Here is a 17,561-nt window from a genome sequence, read left to right on the forward strand (position 1 = left end):
AAATCAGAACAGACTGTTTGAAAAAGAGGGAACTAAAAATAAGAGCAGATAGCCAGAGAGAAAAACATATGGAAAGGACGCTCTGAAAAAGGAGGAATAACATCAACCGGATTGACTTCATTAAATGACCGGAATAAAATAAGAGCAGACTGAGTAGATCTGAATAAAATGAGAGTATGATGCTTGATGAGAGTAGGAAGCCCGACAAAAGGAGAATAACATAGCAGAGTACCTGAAAAGAGCGTAATAAAATGAGAGCAGACTGTCTGAAAAGGGTGGAATAAGATTAGAGCAGACTAACTGAAAAGAGCAGAATAAGAATGGGTTCCCTGGAAAAAAAAAAAAAAAAAGCAGACTACCTAAAACAGGCGGATTAAAGTGGACTGACTGACTGCAGCATAAATAAAATCAGAACAGACTGTTTGAAAAGAGGGTACTAAAATAAGGAGCATATAGCCAGAGAGAAAATAATTTATTGTGCAAAAAAGGCTTACAAAGCACAGCACAGCAGGCAACCCGGACGCGGTATGCGTGTAGGGGAAAGCCCTCTTGAATGAATGGCATTGGCTGTGGTATTATACATACCTTTTCCACTCTATTGATTACGAGACAAACGTCATTCATCAGGGCTGATATGGTACTCAGGTAGTATTACAAATTTTGAATACTTACAGATAACTATATTGGGAAATTACAATATGTTAAGTAGGAATTACCCATTAAGTGACTGCCAGGGTGGTTTACGAGTAGGCTGCATGAAAAGGAGAAAAGAAATAAAAGGCCACTGCCTCAGAAGAGAAGAATAAGTATACTACGTCTGAAAGAGCCGAGCAGATAGCCTGAAATGGCGGAATGAAACAAAGGCAGGCTGCCTGACAAAGGAAGACGAATCAAATATGAGTAGACTGCCTGAAAAGTGTACGTTGAATTAAAAGCAAAATATCTAAAAATAAAGGGAGAGATATTATAAGTACGGAATGTCCGAAGAGGGTACGAAAAGCATATTTATAGAATGAATATAAAGCGGATCAGAATAATTTTATGAACAAAACTTATCACTCCACACAAGTAATAGCTATTTTAGGCTCTAACGTCATTGTTGGCGAATGAATCAGCAAATATTTGCTTTGGGGGGCAGGGGGGGTAGCGGGTGAAGGATAGGTATGAGATAAGAAATTAAATTTATTCAGTTACTTTGAATTTACCTCTTAATAATATTCATCCACTTCTATGACTATTTCTGTTTATATTTGAACTGAATCATCTCTTCCTTATCCTAAATGGGGTGGGTCTTCGGTCTTCATTCCACCCGCTCTCGGGGGATCCAACACCTTCTAGCCCGCAATTTAGGATTGATTGATAGACTGCTTGACATGATTTATAGGAACGCAGTAGTGCGAAATTCCAGAGAACCCACTTCAATGGGACGTTTGTGCTGCACATTAATTATAGAATTTCCCGAACGGCGAACTACCTCACAGTATCCTCAGGGTGCCAGTTCATTGGCATATGAGTAAAAATAATCAAAATGAATAAATTTACAAATACAATACAGAGGTGGATAAATGGGAAACTCAAGTATAGGGAATGTACTAGACCTAGTTAAAAAAAAAGAAGAAAATATTGATCTTGAGACGTCAATCTCATTATCAAAATGAAAAACTTAAAATTTCGCACAAATATTTCGCTTAGTTTTTTGGGTACCATTAGAGCTGCTGAGAATCACGAACTTAGAATGAGGTTTGTTAATTTTGAGGACATGCGACTACCTGAATTTCACTTTTCATTTGCCAGTTTCACTTTCTAGAAGAGATTCTAGAATTAACTGCTTTGCCTGCGAACTTCAAAACTTCTTTCCTTTAGTTTTACATTATTCTAGAGAAAAGTTGTCTAAAAAGCTCCGCTTTATTCTGGAAAATAAAACAATGAGCGTATATAAAATCGGCAGTGACATCACGCCTCAGCCATTGAGGAACCAAGGTAACAGAAACCACAAAAAGAGGCTAATCGTAAGTCTCTCTCTCTCTCTCTCTCTCTCTCTCCGCTCGATTCGTAATCATTCTCAGAATGTGAAACAAATCACAGGGGGTCTTTGGCAATTGTTTAATCTCAAGAGAACCAAACTGATGAAAAGGAGTGAGCTGGTAATAACAAACATCGCGCCGAATAAAATACACGTAAATAGTTAACATTATTCCTAATGTGGCTAGGAACTGTGAAATCGGAGAAAACGCATAGGCTACAGCGTTCCTCAATTAGTATTTGTGTCCATTCGGTCAACTTATCATATTTATCTAATCAACCATCTCCAACATGAATCTCAATTTTGTTGTAATTCACGGTGCTCTCCAATCACGCTATAGATAATTCTAACTGTTCAAAGGCCACTCGCTGGAACACGTTATGACGGCTTCTATTGGCAAGGGCGACCGAAATAATAAAATAATCACTATGTTACAATAATTTTGGACACACAATCTACTTTATATATATATATATAGATATATATATATATATATATATATATATATATATATATATAATATATATATATATATATATATATATTATTTATATATAGTATATATATATATATCTATATATATAGCCTAAAATAACTGAAAAAAAAAAATAAAAAATAAATAAACAAATATATATTTATTTATTTATTTTCATGTATATTTTGGTATACATGTAAATAAAAATAAAGATATAAACAAATATATATGCTATGTATCTACCCCACAAGGTCTTTTTTTTTACTACCCTTGCCTGAAACATATTAAACTGAACCATTCACCATCCCACCTACATCTTATTACACAGTAAAAATACAAAAATAAATAATTACGAAGAAATGATAAGAGCTCTGACATTGAAAGTAAAATTGTAAAATTAACAGAGTAGATAGATTATATATATAACGCTAGCTGTAAACATACAGAACTTACATACGTATATCTACGTTACAAGTTGCTAATGAGAATTCAGAACAGCATTAATATAAGTTATGCCTTTGTGCATTCCGATAAGGAATTTCATATTGCAAAACTACGTCTGTAAGTTTTGTACGTATCCTTGTAAGTTTTGTATGTATACTTGTATGTTTTGTATGTTATCCTTGTACACAATCTATCTATTTATACAGGCATACCGGTGGATTTGCATCTTGCAATTTTACGTTCAATGTTTCATATCTGTTATTGTTTCATAGTTACATTTTTGTATTTTATATTCAGATACACATTTAAAAGCTCTGCCCCCAAAAACCAATTGTGCAATCGCTTTCATAGATTTACAAGTAAATAAACTTTCTTTAATACTGAACGAACAAAAAAATCGATTATCTTCATCTTAGTTTTTCATGACTATTTTCATATTTAGCTTTTTCTGCGTTGAATGTACCAGAAACGTGATTTCCAACAAATCTCTGAAACATTTAATAAAATACACAAATCGCGCCCCACCCCCCAACCACACACACAACACACACAAAACACTTACATTCTGGTTCTTTTTATATGATTCACTGATTTGCTCTCTTTTCAAGTAAGCAATAAATTACGTACTTGACACCGATAGAGCTGTTGTCTAATCTCGATACTTTGACCGAAGTTATTGATTAAAACACCACCGTCTCTAAATACCCTGACCAATCCTCGCTGGCTGCTGGACAGCTTTCCAAGTGCTTCATCATCGTTGCTTTCGGAATGATTGTTATCATTATCACGAAAAAGTATGGATAATAAGAGAGATGAAAAAAATTAAAACACTTGCGTTATCTAACATTTTCTAAATATCATGAAGGATTACTATTTCCAAATCAGGCATTTTCATTCCGTGTTTAACAATTACTACAAAAATTTGACCAGAAAAAGAACAACTGAAAGCTAGAATAGTTTTGCTATCTAAATGCGAATGCAAAATAAGTTTCTGTAAAAAGAAATTTAACTAAACATTTCCTGTCGGGCGAATGGTAACAATGGCATTACTGTACGTATTTAAATGCATTTTTGTCTGTGACGTGATAATGTACTCAACTCAACGAATAAATATTTATTAAAACTTTTTCTTTCAAACGTCACATGAACTGACTGACAAGGCACTAGCTACTGCGTCTAAACATTTTATTATATATATACACACACACACACACACACACACACATATATATATATATGTTTGTGTGTGTGTGTGTGTGTGTGTGTGTATATATATAATAAAATGTTTAGACGCAGTAGCTATATATATATAATATTATATATATATATATATATATATCTATATATATATATATATATATATATATATATTAATATATATATATATATATATATATATATATATATATATATATATATATATATCCATTGGTAAAACTTAAAACATTCAAAGTTTGCGTCAGCTAATTCAACACTATGGTAATTAGGTAACTGGAGGTGAGAATGTCATTTTCGATTAATATACCCTAACATTTTAAGATGTTTTTACTTATTTATGGCTTTGATCACTGTCGTTACACTAACCTGAGGTCCACTGCACTTACGCAATAGTCCACCCTTATCTCTCGTTATCTCAATGAGTTATTTTTTTACCTTAAAAGATAACCAACATAACTCTGGTCTCACCTCTGAGATAAACGGAAAAAGAATAAAAACATAACCATCAACATCTGATTTCGGGTATGCAATAAACCACAACGTATGAGAACCATAATGTACTGTAGGTCAGTTTCACTGGCGCGGGAGTTGCAACAAAAGTGGTGAAGTTTGCAACTTCCCCTACCACGTAGTTTTTTTTTTCTGAGCCACTTTCACTGATGACTCTATGGTGAGTGAGTTGGCACTGAATTCCCTTTACATTTACGGATTTGGAAACAATAAACTGTACAAAAAACTGAACTGTGAAATGTGACGTTTCACCACTACGTATTTACATATTTCACAACACACATGAATTTATAATAAGAAATGCCAATATCCGCTTTACATTTTTTCAAAGACTAGTCTTACTGAATGACCGTACAGTTTTTCTTTAATTAATTATTGTAAATCGACCTTACTCCAGGCAAACTTACTCAGTATTACGTCTTTTACATAAAGATCCGCTCAAACCGAGTTCGGTCACGGCATGATGGCTTAGAAAAAAAAAAAGTAATAAAAACATGCGTTCCGCTCCTTCCACTGATTATTACTGGTGGACCCAATCCATATGCTCAAATAAAAGTCCAAATCTTACGGGTGTTACGTAACAGACTGAATCTCGGCCAAAGGTACGTTTATTCTGCAACCCAAAACAAGGACCGGTAGCCCCAGGCAGGACGACCTGTAAAAGTGGAGTCTTCCTTACAGGTCACTAGACTAACTGAGAAACACCGACGAAAAAGTATATGGACATTAATCATTACATATTATTATTATCATTATTATTAGCCAAGGTAGACAAATATCATAACAAAAAACAAGCCGAGAAGGCCATTAACCTTCCGCGCAGGTCAATGCCGCACAATAAGAAGAAAACAGTGGGGAAAAACTGTAGGAAAATTCTGGAAATGAGGCAAAAAATGATACGACTTCCAAGATGGAAAAAAATCTTTACATTCCGTCCTTTAAATGTATTTAAAATCTTAACAAACAAGTTGTAATAACAAAAAAAGTAATAATAATAATTTTAAAAAATCGGGAAGTAATCACCGACCCACAGAAATCGGCTAAATTTCATGAAAATCAGCGAAGAGGAGAAGATGACGACTATAACTAATAAGAATAATTACAAAAGCTAAAAGCATAAAATTCGGCATAGTCAACGGCCAATAAAAAAATGACGGTCAATCTGCCTACAGCTCGAGAAATGCTTCCGCAGCGCTCACACAACAGTTACACACACCGGTGGGGTCAGTAACCACGAAGACGAAATAGCCGTTGCAGATCGCTCAGAGCAGTGATATGCAAGAGGCTGCTACGTAAGGGATGACTCAGAGCTATGAATTATTGATGAATTCTTTATAGTGACGAAATGCGACTTCAAGGTCGACGGAATTGGTCATTAACGGTTCATTTCAAGTTTTGACAGCACTAAAAAATTTTTTTAAACATGCTGATTTTCATTGATCTATTTTCCCTTTTTCACACATGAGCTTCTATGTCTTTGGGATCGTTCAGAATGAATGTATAACCATCTGACACTAATGAACAGCCGGGTTCTGTAACCTAAGTTTCAAACGCGATTTATTGTTTGTCCTCTCAAGTATTTGCATAAAAAAGTTATGCGTCCGTGCCACCCAATCACTTCAGTTTGCTTTTCACTGAAAAAAAAATAACTGTACGTGGTAAAGGTTACAACAGAAATCTCGGCGAACTCATGGGCTGCTGATAAAGGAGCCCCAGACATCCTCTGTAAGAAAAACATCACCTCCGACTGCTAACGTTGGGGGCAAAAACCTCACATTAAGGTAGCTCTATTTAATCTTTAAATACATAAACCTCAGGTTTCATTTTGATCACGCCTCATTTTTTTTTTTTTTTTTTTTTTTGACTTTGTAGACCTGAATATGCTCGTCATGGGTATCTTTAGAAATCACGCATGAATTCCCAGTCAGTTATTCACCTTTTCATTCAATCACAGCAAGACACGACACTTCGGCGGGGATGTCATATCAACGGCTGTCCTAGTAACTGATTTGTCATTGGCCTTGGTTCAGCCTTGGACAACAAATATCAGACAAACACAACTTTGCTAAGATGAAAACCTATTTTGGGATTCATCATAGAGAAAATACCTTTTGCATCGTAAGAACCATGGAGTCTTTTAGCAGGACTGAAAAACACCAGTCTGCATAAATGCGCTGCTAAAACTCCGAGAGCGAGGTAACCGAGCGTCCACCACATGGCAACTCCGGACGGCTGCTAACTATCTTACCACCAGTCAGTCCACAACAACGGGACGGAATGCTGGATATGGAGGGCTAAAAGTTGCCTCCGACTGCTAAACTTTCCGCCGCGGACAAGCCGGTTCTATCTCTGGGACCTTATCGCATATGCTGATTAGACGGTCATCGGGAGGGGTTTCTGTCGAGTTACTCCTGCGGTTATTTCGCGAACGTTCACAGTCGTCGCTCTCTTGAGTTTCGTGGCAACTGTTGTCGTCGGAACGGAAGGGCGCTCTACACTCGGCGAGTAAAAACATTAAATAAAAACTTTAAGGCCATAATTTCGTTTTCTCTTTCTCATTATGGTTTGGCCCGTTTACACCGAGTGGACTTTGGGGGATAATAAACCCAAATCATTAGATTTTGTTAGTGTCCGTGTGCGAGGAAGCTTAGTATAGAGTGATAGACTAAGATGACCTTGAACCAACTCGAACTCTTTCTGCGTTTGCGGTCCGAAGGGAGGTTCTAGTTCAGACTCCAGTAATTGGCTTCGGGCGACATGTAGAAGGTTCCTATTTTAAGGAATTTAAACTTTGACCAGTGTTATGATTCTTGCAAGAATTAAAACAATGACTTAATTTTGTGGCTATTGAGTAAACCGAGAGAAAAACTTTTTAGGTCAAACAATAAATGGATATCTAAAAGACAAGCAGCTTCGATATATATTGCTAATAAACTCTAGTGTATTTTCTATCAATTGATACCACCATACAGCTATTTGTTCCACCGCGTACGATAAACGATATGCGCTAGAACTCTTCTTTTTTTTAAGTCGTATGAATGAGAAATATTGCGTTTGAGATTAAGGTCATCATTCTGAGTATATTGCTTGACATAATTTTTGAAGGTGACGCAAGAGGACGTCTAGGCTCTCTCTCTCTCTCTCTCTCTCTCTCTCTCTCAGTGTGTGTGTGTGTGTGTGGGAAGTCGTCCTTAGCGCCTAAAACTCAAAGTCACATTGTAAGCACATTTTAACCGCTAGGCATTCATGCAGAGAGAAGAGTTACTTGTTTGGAATAAAATTTATTCTTTGACGGACAAATTTAACAAACAAATTAAACATTTTTTATAATTTATACTACAAGGCAAGTATGATTATGGAAAGGGTGGAAAAATGATTTCCAATGAAATATGATGGTTAGTCAGAATTTAAAAGGATGAACAACAATAATCCAAGATCATAAACAGACGAGAGCGCTAGGGTTGATCAGAGAAACCACTGATAAGACTAATCACTGAAATACAATATGATAAATGAGTCATATGACGATAAGAGAGAACTAATAGCTTAAGTACACCTAAAGATACTGGACTGAGTAAAATTGGAAAACACAGAGAGATGGTAGACATATATTTAATTAAGTATTTACGTTGCGCCAGTTATCTGGTAGAGGCTCTGAAACATATAGACGGGTTGCAGGGCGAGGACGGCGATTGTGTTCTGGAAAAAAAAGAGAAAACATAATTCAACAAACACCTCCGAAATTTACTTTTTTATTTTATTTTTTTTTTTCTTTTACAGATTCGCAGTTCGGATGAGTGCCACAGCTAAGTGGCGATTTTTGGTTTTGAAACCATCTCTCCACTACACGGTTTCATTAAACCGTGGAATTTTGAACAATTTCGAACAAAATTGTTCGAAATTCCATGCTCGTAACGCCACAAGAATTTGCATGGAGGAGCTCTTAAAAGTTTGTTAAGTTTCACTAACGTTAATTCATTTATAGATTGACGAAAAACGAATGACAAATCTAAATAGAGTAAAAAAATATTTTCTTCTTAAGATGATGTTTCAGGGGTTAATCAGGTTTGAAGAAATTATAAGACAATGTGCTATGACGTAAAAATAATGGAAACGAAGCGGAAACCAGAGATAATTTCGCAATTGATATGGAAAATGTCGAAGTGCTAAGGACAAAAACGAAAGAAACTGGCGCCAGTAGAACATTTTGCACAAATTTTAGGGAGTCCATACGAAAACGAGGGTAAAATTCTTGAAAATAAACTTAGTATCCTACAAATCAGTCAGAGAAGGCAGACCTCCGCCAAAATCTAAAGGCATAAAATATCCGAATCTCGCTCAGAATCAATATGCCATTTCCATAGTCTATCCTTCTATGAAGTTTCATTGGATTTCACAGTTTTTGAAAAAAAAAAATATAATCAAAACAAACTGAGCACCAGGGACCATACAGTGGAGCGCCTCGGTGGCGTGGTCGGTATGGTGTTGGCGTACCTCGGTGTCCGCGAGTTCGATTCTCGGCCATTCCATTGAGGTGTGAGAGATGTGTATTTCTGGTGATAAAAGTTCACTCTCGACGTGGTTCGGAAGTAAGTCACGGAAAGCCGTTGGTCCCGTTATTGAATAACCGCTGGTTCCATGCAACGTAAAAACACCATACACACAAACAAACACACAGTGGGGCGACTCCCTCTTGAATTTGAGATGATAAAGTTTTGGTGGAGGTCGATGAAGATTTGAAGTCACCTGTAAGGTTAAGGCGAACAATCGTAAAAATCTTCATCGATAATCATACCGAAAGTTAATCCTCGAGAGGACATCACTAAATGAAAGTGTTTACCAAGTACCTTCCATTCAGAATCTGACCTCAATTATGGGTTTTCCAGGGCAAGGGGGTTCACTTGAGAGAGAGAGAGACCATGATAGAGAAAGGGAAGCAAGTTGATTATCAGTAAAGCTGAGGGAAAACGTGAGGATGATATAAACGTTATGATACAATGGACACGAGATCGGCATTGACTCAACCAACAACCGCCGGTCTTTAGTTTTTACGTAACAGTACTACCAACATCCTTTCAGAGCAAAAACCACACAGCAGCCTCCTTGAGTAAAATTTAGTGGGAAATGTCATGCTGACAACGTTGGCAAAGTGTCTTGACAACGCCGAATGAAGACAGATTTCGTACAATGCAAACTGGATCCACACTTATAGGAGAGGAAACTCCGTGTGGGTGGTTCGTGGGAGTAAACACTGGAGAACGTCCTCATGCTCACAGCATGATCAGTGGTTTAAAATACCTGTGACTGGCATATTGATAATATTCTTGGGTTAATCTCAGACGTGGAAGCAGTTGTCTTTGTGTGTTTTAATGTGTTAATTGGTAGATCGGGAATGAGAAAAGCCGCTGCAGCAAACAAAACAGTGTCATTCAAGACCTCGTCACAGTAGCATAGCCTACCGAAACTACGTATTCATGATGAAATATCTATCTGTATATATTTAGATAATCACACACACACACATACAACACCTGCTCCCACCTTGAGATAAATCATTTTCTTTCTCTCTGACCGCACAACTCCAACTCGGGGGAAAGTGAAAAATCCACGCGAGTTTTTAATGGAATCAGCACCCTACTGACATTAGCTTGTACTTTATTTAGCTTATTCTTATTGTCGGCCAGCACTCTTTAAATATCCATTCTTTCCCCATTTCTACGGTCCTTTTTGTCTTATACTGTCACTTTCTGGGTGTTCTCATTTATCTAAACAGTAGCTACTCTTCCCGTCAGTTTTGTTGTTATTTACGGTTACGGTTCCTTTTTCATTTTTGTTGATCCACGAATGAATATACTGTGCGAGTAGTGTCAATTCTCATTCCAGTGTCCTGTCGCATTCAGCCCTATCCATTATATTTAAAACGCCGAATTGGTGCAGGAGGCGGCCAATGATAGCCGCTTGTGAAGTCAGTTTTTGTTGGTCGTTTTGAGTTGTTCTCTGGCGACGCTCCTATTCATCCCGAACCTTTCGGTTTCCTGCTGAAGGCTGTGCTTTCTTCTTCTGATCAGTTCCACGTCTTCTCCCCTCGTAGGGCTGGTTCGCGTTTGTTTGTTTCTTCTTCAGTTCAAAAATTCGTTTTTCAGCACCTTGTATACGATGGGTAGTACACGTAACCCCGGTAGTTAAAACACTTGGTTTACAAGCGCAAAGTCTAGGCCTAGATGTTCGAGCGAACAAAGACCGTTTAGACACATTCCGTTAATGCCTACTATTTCTCTGTTAAATTAAATTATTAATGAAAACATGGTTGGCTGTTGGAAAAGGCGATGAGTTCAGCCTAGGTCCAGAGAATACAGATCAACGCAGGCGTACCTCGATTAGGGACAACTTTTTGACGTCAGGGCGAACCAGACCATTCACTCACTGCCTTGTCTTGTCAAAAGTTCATTGGGTCCGGCATTCAGTTGCCAGCCTTATCAAAAGTTTACTGTCTTTTACTTGATGGCTAATAATGACATTGTTGCTTCACAAACACGAGGATATATAATTACAGATTTTGATACCTCTGGGTTTTCAAGATGATGATAATGTTTTCACACACACACACAAAAGAAAAATTGGATATAAAAGTAGCAACCAATCGGTTTGTCATAAATCCTATGCACATACGTGGAATGAATCGCCAATGACTTCAATATATACGTACAAAGAAATATATTGATTGCACAAATAAATTTTTAAAAGGGAATAACACCGTTTAATAAAATAGCAATACAAAATCATCCCTGCATATGTGCTCGCTTGGATCAGCAGTTTCGTACCACCAAATATTTTGTATCAGACATCCATAGCTTTCGTTCTATTCTGTATTTTTTTTCAGGCCTTGATAAGATGCTATCTGTTTTTTGATAAAATATGAGTTTGGTTTATTACAAATGCTTACTTGTTTTACTTGTTCGTTTTCGCTAAGTATATTCAACCATGTAATTCAGTGACTGGAATCTGCAATGAATATCGATATAATCCAGTAATATTCAACTACCCGTCAGAAATCTCCTTTTACGTCTTGATCTGTGCCTTTCAGTTCTTGTCAGGTATTCGAAAGAGTAGTTTTTACAAGTATACTGATATGGGCTTCCGTTAGAATGATAACATAATCATTATTGTTGCGCAGTCGGTGTTAAAAAAATTTTGCCATATGAAGAGGTGGGCCCCTTGGATTTTCGCATCTTCGTGTTCAGTAAACATGGAATTACTACTTCGATCATTTTTCGGATATTTCCTCTTTCATTACGAAGAAACTTGGAAAAATCATATGTTTATTTCATCTGTCAACGACAACGTCTGTAAATACATGAGGCAGGTGAGAACCTGCGTTAGTCAAATCGGGGCCCGTCCTGTGGCATCACAACTTGGGACGCTGATGGTTTGAGTCGACAGTGCATGTCGTCCTTAGGCCTAACAACCTCAACCCTAAAGACTAACTGGTAACAGGAAGGCTTAGCAACAGGAAGGCTAATACCTGGAGTTTCTCTCTCTCTCTCTCTCTCTCTCTCTCTCTCTCTCTCTCTCGGGGGAGGGGGGGAGAATAGATAGAAGCTCTACCTGATGGATGCCATTGTAAAAAGATCATTATTTGGCTGAAGCAGAATTTAAGATAGATAGAAATTTAACCTGGAGAACAGGCTGTAAAGTTCACCAGGACAAGGGAGGCTGATGAAGGACATGAGAAGGACAGAAAGAGAAACTGAGCTATTCATTAAACAAAAATGGCAAGGTCACGGTTTTGTTGTCACCTGAAGCAAACTTAGCAACTCTCCTTAAAACCTGTGCTACAGTTTGCCTTAGCAGCTCTCCTTAAAATCTGTACATTTTGCTTATTTACTCTGAAATAAATGAATCACACTTACACATTCATAGGCTACTAATATTCATATCCTTATCAAAACTACTTTTATGAAATTAGAATCCAAGATTTTTTTTTTTTTTTTTTTGCGCCCTGCCGAATTAATCACGTGATTATTTTCTCAAACATTAGAAAATACTGCACTATTATCTGGTGCATATCTTATACCTTTCTATGCTGTTCATTTTTCTTTACTAGCCCGACCAACACCCATAAGTTCTCCTTAAGTCACGGCAAGTGCAGGGAATGTTACAGACATTTCTGTTTGCCACTGCTGGGACAGTATCCATGACCATTATCCGCGGTAGCAACCCACAACATAATGATACAAAACAACGTAGTAAACAGTAAAACTGTTTATGCACAGTAGAAGTAACAAGAATGCACTAATACTAATAGCAATAACATTAATGGTAATAGTGGAAAAGTAAATCCACAATAATATGTCTGTTTGATCTTGTTATTTAAAATACAAAGCAGAAAGCTTTCGATGACCTGCACGGTCCTCCTTGTCAATCTGAATTCAGATTGACAAGGAGGACCGTGCAGGTAATCGAAAGCTTTCTGCTTTGTATTTTAAATAACAAGATCAAACAGACACATTATGGTGGATTTACTTTTCCATATTATTTTTATTAACTCATGTGATTATGAGGTTTCTTTGAATGGTAATAGTATTAATAATACATAGGATCTAATGATAAAAATGTAAGCAATAGCTTTGAAAATCATAATGATGACAGCAGCTTTAACAAAGTCAACAATAATGAACATAATAGAAGTTACTGTCAAGGGTAACAATAATAACAATGGTAGATGAACATGCTATATGCCACTAAGTACAAGTGATATAGTTAACATTGTTAGCACCGATGACAACTGTGAGAGGAAAGAAAGTTATACAAAAAATACCAACAGAAGTAAACTTATTACCTAATCCCCCAAAATAAATAGACCTCCCGGAAAGAATGAATGCCGAATAAAAGCCAACAGCAGCTGGGGTACCCCGACCATCGCCGTCATTCCAAACATAGCTGGCGAACGCCCAGGGCCGGTTTTAAGCCTATTTGACCAATTTGATGAACTTGGGCCCGGCCCCCTAAGGGGACCTCGCACCAGAGCGATCGTTTGAAGCCTTTTCTGTATTCTAAGAAGAATAAACCGCTACCGAAAACATGAATTGAAGAAGAAGAAATATTAATCATCACCTGATTACGCATGCGATATCACCAGACAATTTTCACCTGGAAAATCATTTTTATATTAGATAAAAAATCGTCTTCATTTACATAATTTTCTAACTGGGACCTAAGATTCCTAGCACCGACCCGGTGAACAAGACAGCAACACGAAAGAAGTGCGCTAAGATGTGAGCTGAAACAGTTCCCTGAGAGATACAAGATACCTGTTGTCGCAGGAAGATGCAAGCGGTCTAAGAAATATGAAATTCATGCATGATACTACTTATAGCAAGACAGTTATTTTTCACACCCATCAATGGCGTTGCTGCTGTGATGGCAAAGTGCAGGAGCCAGTTTGTCTTTGATAAATTGTTGGGGGAAAATGGGAACATTTAAAAAAATTAGGGAATCACTACATTGCGTATGAAATGGCATCCATTTTTGCACAAATTTAATTTTCTTCCACACACAAAATATATCTATATATATATATATATATATATATATATATATATATATATATATAGATATATATATATATATATATATATATTCATATATTATATATAAATTTGTGCGTATGATTTCAACTAGTGCTTCTACTGAACATCATGACCAGCATAAAATGAAGACAGTTGAAAACAAGTAAACACATGTGAAGGAAATGAAGGCGATAACACATTTCTAATTACGTGAGTCGGACGCACTAAGTGAATGGCAGGAGCCTGTAAATGATGAAAGAATTGTTGGTGTTGAAACAATACTCAAACCCACAATTTTTTTTTTAGCTGCACCCATCAGAATTACTAGAGCTCGCTGACAGATGTTCTGATTTTGATCGAACGACTCAAATGTTCTCATGTCTGTTTCCCCCATACTTGAGTGGAGTCGGGAGTTTTGAACAGGTAAGCGAAAGATATTCTAATAATATTAATGCAAGTCTCGCAGTTGCTAAGTACAAGCAACAGTAATGGCCGATGCAAGACAGTCATTTCTAGCAGAAATCACTACCCTTACTATACAAGGAACCTAAGCTATCTCTTAAAAGCAACAGCTAAGATGCCTAATCCAGACCTCCGTCTTGTACAGGATTTTGGGTCCTGCTTGCATCCAGGACCCACTAAGACAGGTGGGCCAGACAATGACGTCACACGAGCTGCTCCTCGCAGGCAGGATCCACACCATCGAAGGAAGCGTCTCAGTGGGCGTGGTTGGGTTGATCTTGGCCTGCCACCTCGGTGGCCGCGAGTTAGCTTCTCGGGCATTCTATTGAGGTGTGAGAGATGTGTATTTTTGGTGATAGAAGTTCAGTCTCGACGTGGTTTGGAAGTCACTTAAAGCCGTTGGTCCCGTTTGCTGAATAACCACTGGTTCCATGCAATGTAAAAACACCATACAAACAAACAAACAAACACTATCGAAGTGCCCAAAGTAAGTGGGTACTGGCTGATTCGACCATCTTCTTCGTCTTTGCATCAATAGCTTCAGTTTTGAGTAAATTTTCTTTTAATGGTAGTTTAACAGTAACCTCATTAATTATCAGTGTTAGTTATTCTGTTAGAAAATACAGACTCACATGTCAAAACTGTAAGTTAACTTTCCTATCGATTGACGAGGGTGAAAACATCAAGTAATCAATATTCACCTTTTTATTGTTTTAAAGAATGTCTTCGACAAACATGACATAACTGCCTGTGCTTAAGATTGCTCAGAGTACCTCAAACATTCAATAAATGAAAAGAAATTTATTCTCAAATAACCTATGATATTGAAGAATTTCTGTTGATGGGGCACTTCAGAACAATAATGCATGTATATATATATATATATATATATATATATATCATATATATATAATATATATATATATTTCATACATACATAATACGAAATCAAGACAGCATTGACGTTACCGATTCGGCTAACAGTGAGGCTATAAGTTTATACCGATTCTGACCTTACAAATCACCTTATATATATATATATATATATATATATATATATATATATATATATATATATATATTATACATATATATGTGTGTAATATATATAATTGTTCTTAAGTGCCTCATCAACAGAACTCTTTCAAAACAGATAGGGTTTTTTTTTTTTAGTTATTTGAACTTGACAGTATATTTTTGTCTTGTCTCCATTATTGTTAATATAAGAAGTCTGATTTGCCGCTCTTGGTGAATAGTTTATTACAAAAAACAATATTCATAATTACATCTATTTCATCATCAATATAATCACAACCAGCTACAGTCACACGATGCTTTTAAAAACACTGATGTGAGCACCGGTTTCTTCTTTTCAATTGATCTGGCCTGAATAACTGTTTTCATATATGAAAATACAATGGACTAATTTGAATCTCATTCTTACTGCTATTAAATAAGAAGAGCCAAACTGGGTGGGCTGAAGTAATTTACCACCTCTATATCAAATTTTATTGATGACACCAAATCTCTTGATTAACTCTAACAACGTGTTTACATTTTTGCTTCCATACCAAATAGAACATATTAAGTCATCAATGAATCTAAATAATTTTATACTTTTTGAGGCACGTTCCTTGATGCTCTTGATAGAATAACATTTATCGACATTAATACGGGAAAGTAAAATAGAAAATGATATCATGGTCTTTTTACCCTTCGGTGTTTCCTATTGCATTCATTTTATAACTATTTTACGCCTCCACACTTCGTCTTTTCAACTCTCATAGTAGTAGTAGTAGGTGTGGTATGCCTTTGAAACGGCTCCCTTGCTTCTTTTATTCCTCCTTTGTTTGTTTGATCTTCTCTCTGAAATACCACATTTCTTTTATAAAATCTTTCTTATTCTCCACTTCCTCCCTCAGTAGAACTACCGATAAGAGTATATTTGCTACTAATTCCTCTTTATTTTCTTGATATGGTTGCTGCATAGAGCTATATCTATTTCTAATTTCATTGTATGCGGACAGTAAAGTAAGAAATGTTCTAAATTTTCATTTTGTTCCTCACAGTATAAACATTTTGTATCTTCTTCTTTTATCCTATTTCTATCATTTAATCCTAGTATACCTAGTCTGGCCCTACTGATCAGCTTTGTTTTTTCAGTGTTGTCATACCAGATTTCTTCTCTTATGTTTTCTTTATATTTTCTGTAGATTCTTAACGTTGACTTTTCATTCATTTCTTTCTGCCATGTTTTTCTGTCCAAATTATTTATTATTTCTCTTAACTGTTTGTCTTTAACTGCTTCAATTTTACTGAAGTTTATGTTTAGTTTTTTCATATACTCTTTTACTTGCATTATCCAAGTTTATTTTTCATACTGATCCATGGTTATCTCATATAGGAGCCTATTTCCACCACTCTTCAGTGTATGTTTCAGGTAGAATAGTTTATTCTTGATATCTTTTGAGTGGCAGAAAGAGGCCCCTGTGTAACTAAGCGCTTTCAAAGTTGCTATATATACTTTATTGTCTATCTTCTAAAATTCATTTATAGTTTTCTTGTCAAGTTTCATGACTTCCATTGTATACATGAATGATGGCATCGCTAGTCCTTTCCAGTACAATTTTCCTATTTTTACTCTGCTACAGCTTTTATTGATGACTGCATCAGCCATATTTGCCATCTGTTTTGCTTTAATTTTGGGAACTTCATGAACTGATACATGCCTTTGCAAACTAGGATGAAGAAGATATGTAAACAATAGAGATAATGATTTAAAATCTTATTTCGTAAAATTGAAGTAATTGCAAATGTGAACGTATTCACGATAATGTTGTTTAAGGTATATTGTTAACTA

At 36.3% G+C, this 17,561-nt stretch overlaps 2 protein-coding genes across 3 annotated transcripts in view; one reads left to right on the top strand and one right to left on the bottom strand.

Moving 5' to 3' along the window:
- Positions 1–17,561, bottom strand: part of LOC135223760 (uncharacterized phosphotransferase YvkC-like) — a 419,683-nt gene that overhangs the window by 46,724 nt on the left and 355,398 nt on the right. Inside the window, exon 1 of one of the 2 annotated variants that reach the window (XM_064262522.1) lies at positions 6,779–6,988. The exons of the other annotated variant lie outside the window; for it this stretch is intronic. Coding sequence (XP_064118592.1) covers positions 6,779–6,887 — 109 coding nt within the window. The 5' untranslated portion in view covers positions 6,888–6,988. Of the gene's footprint in view, positions 1–6,778; positions 6,989–17,561 lie in introns of those variants that run through there. 2 annotated transcript variants of the gene reach the window in all.
- The window catches only part of LOC135223758 (ADP-ribosylation factor-like protein 2-binding protein), a 33,078-nt gene continuing 33,008 nt past the window's right edge, over positions 17,492–17,561 (top strand). The window contains exon 1 of the mRNA XM_064262518.1: positions 17,492–17,546. The gene's annotated coding sequence lies outside the window, so the exon portion shown is untranslated. The remainder of the gene's footprint in view (positions 17,547–17,561) is intronic.

Source organism: Macrobrachium nipponense, chromosome 10 (genome assembly GCF_015104395.2).
Source record: "Macrobrachium nipponense isolate FS-2020 chromosome 10, ASM1510439v2, whole genome shotgun sequence".
NCBI lineage: Eukaryota > Metazoa > Arthropoda > Malacostraca > Decapoda > Palaemonidae > Macrobrachium > Macrobrachium nipponense.